We start from the raw sequence: 4865 nt of genomic DNA, 5'->3' as shown, positions 1-4865 counted from the left end.
ATTGAATAAAATTAATCAATATTAAAACTAAAATGAAAAAAAAAATTAAAAGTATAACCAAATTAAAAAAAAATCGAAACCAAATCATTATTTAAGTATTTTTTTATTCTACATATAAAATTATTCTGTAGCAATTTATAATAATAATTTTTTAAAATTACAATTAGGTATATTTATGTATATAACCACTAATTTTTCTGCAATCACTCCACCCAACTTTTATTTTGTTAACATTGAAAAAAATAGATAAGATAAATTAAAACATACTTTAAAGAATTGTTTTTTATAATTTTTTAATTATAATATTTAATGAAAACATAAATTATTTAAAAATTTCCAAAAATAGGATAGACGTGTTCCTGTGTTTTCGTCAATACTAATAATACATGTAGATGTATATTATCAAAATTTTACTTTGAATATAATAACATATTTTAATCTTACTTCTTATAAAGATTCAAACATTCAAATCTTATAAATTTATATTTTATTATAGTTTTTATCATCATTGCGTTTTTTTTCTCCCTCGAACCATATCAGACCCGTGGTTAAGAATCCCGACGCCAAATGTTCCACAAAATTTGCCGACCCGGCTACTTCTGATTTTCAACAACAGTCAAATTCTCCTTCATGCCTTGAATATGTGCACATGGCATACAAAGTTCATGGCTTTCTCGTTTGTCACTGCTTTTCGAGCCTCCCATTATCGTACTCTTACTCAGGTACCACTCTCTGAGAAAGGGTTAATCATAACAAAACCTGATTCTTGGTTTGTCAAGATAGTTTCTACCCTTTTTCTATGTTCTACCTCTTTTGATGATAGGTTTTTGGATTATTTCCGTAAGCACTTAACTCCTTCTCATGTCTCAGAGATTGTTAAAAGGCTTAACAATCCCAACTTAGGTTTCAAGTTCTATCAGTTCACTAGGGAAAAGTTGAGTATGTCTCATTCATTTTGGACTTACAATATGCTTTTGAGGTCCCTTTGTCAAGTAAATCTCCACAGTTCAGCAAAATTGTTATATGATTCTATGAGGTCTGATGGGCAATTCCCTGATTCTGGGCTTTTGGGATTTTTGGTTTCCTCTTTTGCACTGGCTGACAGGTTTGATGTTTCAAAGGAATTACTTGCTGAAGCTCTGCGCAATGGGATTCAAATAAAGGTGATTGTTAATAACTTTTTGAACATGTTGATAAAACACAATAAGTTAGATGATGCCATTTGTTTATTCAGGGAGCTTATGAGAACACGTTCTTGTCTAGAAACCTTCACATTCAACATTTTAATGCGGGGTTTATGCATAGCTGGAGAAGTTGACGAAGCTCTTAAGCTTCTCAGTGATATGAGAAGTTTTGGTTGTTCCCCTGATATAGTTACATATAACACTCTTTTACACGGTTTATGTAGAATCGATCAAGTTCATAGAGCATGCGGTTTACTGAAAGAAGTTTGTCTAACATGTGAGTTTGCCCCTAATGTTGTTAGCTATACGACATTGATATCGGGTTATTGCAGATTGAGTAAGATGAAAGAAGCCTCCTCTCTTTTTGATGAAATGATTCGATCCGGAATCAAGCCTAATGTCTTTACCTTCACTGCTCTCATTGACGGCTTTGTTAAGGCAGGTGACATGGTTTCTGCATTAGGTATGCACAAGAAGATGCTTTTACATGGCTGTCCTCCCAACGTTGTTACTTTAACATCCTTAATTAATGGCTATTGCCGGATTGGATGGGTTAATCATGGCCTGGACTTGTTACATGAAATGAAAGCACGACATGTTCCTGCAAATTTGTATACTTTCTCGGTTCTTATCAGTGCTCTGTGCAAGAGCAATAGACTGCAAGAAGCACATAATCTTTTGAGACTATTGAAGCAGAGTGACATTGTTCCACAGTCTTTTGTCTATAATCCTGTCATTGATGGATATTGCAAATCTGGGAACATTGATGAGGCTAATGCAATTGTGGCAGAGATGGAAGAGAAGTGCAAGCCTGATAAGTTGACATTTACCATTCTTATTATTGGGCATTGTATGAAAGGAAGAACACCTGAAGCAATTGGTATCTTCTACAAGATGCTGGAAGCTGGTTGTACTCCAGATGACATCACAATTAGAACGTTAAGTTCCTGTCTGTTGAAGGCTGGGATGCCTTGTGAGGCTTCCCGCATTAAGGAAACTATATTTGAGAAGCAGAGCACATTACTGAAAGTATGAATTCGATAAGTCAATTATTGTTCATTAAGGTAAACCGCTAAAGCAGTGCTTAAGTTTTTCACCGTTTTGGTTTTGGGGATACATTCATAGATAGTCACCATCGGATATTATGAATTTAATAGAATTTGAATTCTCCATCTTCCCGAGGTTCTGCCGATCTTTTTGGAACACGTAGGTATGCCTTTCCTCTTGTAATTCTTTTCTGTTAGTTTTTTTTTTTTTTTCTACTAGAGTTTAATCTGTGACATCAAGAGATATTGTATGTCTTGACGTGAAATCCCTAATACAAGTAGATATTGTTGCACACAGCTATGAAGGAAATAGTTATAGAAAATTGATGCATACCAATAATTTCACCGGTTAAAACTGACACTATTTTTGAGGTTTTATTGTGACTGTGCACTGTTATGATTATCTATAGCCAAACACCAATAGCAGTGGGCCATAGGGTGTAGAGTATAAAGCAAAGAAGCTGAATGACTTTACCAGTCTTTAGGCACATTGCTGTTGTCATCACTCCAGACTGAAGTTGTTGTAATAACATCCTGGCAACAGGACAGTCGTTAACACAACACCTCATCATGTGCCATAATGCATTTATATTCCCTCAAGTGTTTATAAGTTTTTATCAAAGGTTTAGTAATTGGAAGCATTGAAACTGAAGCAGAGGTAGAGTAAAAAAGACATAGGGAGATGTAAGTAACAACCATATTTTGAGTTTTGCACTGATCCCGGATCTGGTGAGGGATTTCACAAATATGGAAACAGATCACGAACAATTTTGCGCTCCTGAGCACCCATGTGCAATTGATGCATTTTATTTTTTTTCTTCCTGTTTGGTACAGGCCTGCAGTTAAAGGTGGTGACATGTTCTACCCCAGTACATACTACACATGGTCATTTCAAAGTCAAAGTTAATGCTTTCTCTCTGAATTACTAATTACTAATGGCTACTAATCGGTGTACCAAATGAAAAGACATTTCCTGTGGTTTCTGTGGTTTCTGTCAGTGCAGGTGCATTTGCAACTGCAGCAGAAGGGCAAGATGGACAAGTTGGACACCCAAAATTGCAACTATATGTGGGAGAGTACAGCAATTTCCAAAACCACAACTCTCTTTAGAGATACATGATTTGGGGGAAGAGCAGCAACAACTCCACTTTGGTAAAGAGCAGCATTTGATGGATGGAAGACAACTGCGACTGCAATTGCATGCTTGGCAGTCACATCAGCAGCGTGTCAATTTTAGTGGTAAAGATAATCCTTCACAGTAGCAATAGCAGCAGCAGATCCAAGAAAGGTTAAAAGAGGGCATGCCACTGCACATAAAAAGGTTACTTGTGTTATTCATGAATTGTGATAGTTATCAAATGAGGCTTACTATGAAAGAATGTGCTGCTTCAATAAATGAAATTCAGCCAGCTTATCAATCATTTTCTGATGGCAACTCCGGTATATCTCAGTTCAGGTACACACTACCATTAGCAGAATGCATGATTCAGCCACATTCAAACATGCGTTTGATGCAGAGAATACAAAGAAGACAACATAACATGACAGAATTTTAAGGCTAAACCAGTCTTCACAGAAAGGGTGCATGAGATAGATATCAAGAAATGCAGAAATCCTACTTATCATTTAGTATAAAAAGGCAGTTAGTTATTGTGCTTATATAGTTATTATATTATATAAAACTTGTTTTTAATATATTTGCACTGCAACCAAAGCCTTCTATTGGTAAGGTTGTTATCCACATCAAGTAAGGCATAACAAAGTGGTACCAGAGCCACTTCCAGAAGTGGCAAGACCGGTTGTTCTTCTTGGTTTTGCTTGAAAGAAAAGAAGGCATAAGAATCATAATCTCTTTGAAACAGTAACAAATTATGAATGATGAGAACAGTTCTTTGCCATCACATACTCAGCAAACCTGCAATATTTGTGACATTCAATCAACTCCACAAACAAACATACTCTTTGCAGCATCTTGAAGCTGGTTGAAGGCCTTCAACAAATTTCAATTACTTTAATTCATTACTTTATTTTATTAATTATTTACAAGGTTCCATTTGCACTCTTCCATTCTTTGCTTTTACTTGTAATGACTCCAACTTCTATAAATACTTATTGTCTAACTTCTCCCAAAATTATCGCAACTAATTTTAACAAAAAAATTTTATGTTGTTAAATTATTATAAAAAAAGTTTCATTGTGATACAAAAGTGTAATTGTTTCAATCATTTTAAAAAGTGTTAGAATTTAATTTAGAAATAATATAAAATGATAGATTAAGAGATATATAATATTATTCCTACAAAAATGTTCATTAGTTTTTTCTCTCTAAAAACTCACATTTTATAATAACTCTCAAAACTACTTGCGTTCAAAATAGTTATCATAATCTACAATGAACAAAAATTCGAAGTGAATACATTATCTATCATAAACCGTGATTATTTTGTTAGCTTAACTTTGAACCACTATCAATAATTTGTATATCATTAACCAAATACGTATATTCTTATATAACTTTCGAAAAACTCCATAATTTGTAATGATACCATGATTCAAGGTTTATTGAACAATCCACCCATTTTCTTTTCCCTTTCAAAGTTTTTCCTTCTTCTGTTTTATTTTTTGTTGATTTATT

At 34.0% G+C, this 4865-nt stretch overlaps 1 protein-coding gene across 6 annotated transcripts; it reads left to right on the top strand.

Moving 5' to 3' along the window:
* Window positions 1-501: 501 nt before the first annotated feature.
* LOC114178094 (pentatricopeptide repeat-containing protein At2g06000) lies at window positions 502-3925 on the top strand. Of its 6 annotated transcripts, none has more exons than XM_028063805.1 (4): window positions 502-722; window positions 871-2394; window positions 3065-3551; window positions 3682-3925. In XM_028063805.1, exons 1-2 carry the CDS (start codon window positions 650-652, stop codon window positions 2217-2219), a joined length of 1422 nt encoding a protein of 473 aa, XP_027919606.1. In that variant the 5' UTR covers window positions 502-649; the 3' UTR covers window positions 2220-2394; window positions 3065-3551; window positions 3682-3925. The 6 variants fall into 6 exon arrangements, with proteins under 6 accessions (XP_027919606.1, XP_027919604.1, XP_027919603.1 ...); XM_028063803.1 differs by having other exon boundaries at window positions 502-2248; window positions 2342-2390; XM_028063802.1 differs by having other exon boundaries at window positions 502-2248; window positions 2342-2394.
* Window positions 3926-4865: the final 940 nt, after the last annotated feature.

This window comes from Vigna unguiculata, chromosome 3 (assembly GCF_004118075.2).
Source record: "Vigna unguiculata cultivar IT97K-499-35 chromosome 3, ASM411807v1, whole genome shotgun sequence".
Lineage (NCBI taxonomy): Eukaryota > Viridiplantae > Streptophyta > Magnoliopsida > Fabales > Fabaceae > Vigna > Vigna unguiculata.
Note: the sequence above shows the minus strand (reverse complement) of the source record. Positions and strands in the feature narration are given on the sequence as shown.

Bases quoted from the DNA above. Each gene is read 5' to 3' on its own strand.
- LOC114178094 (XM_028063803.1), top strand. From the start codon at position 642: ATGTGCACATGGCATACAAAGTTCATGGCTTTCTCGTTTGTCACTGCT.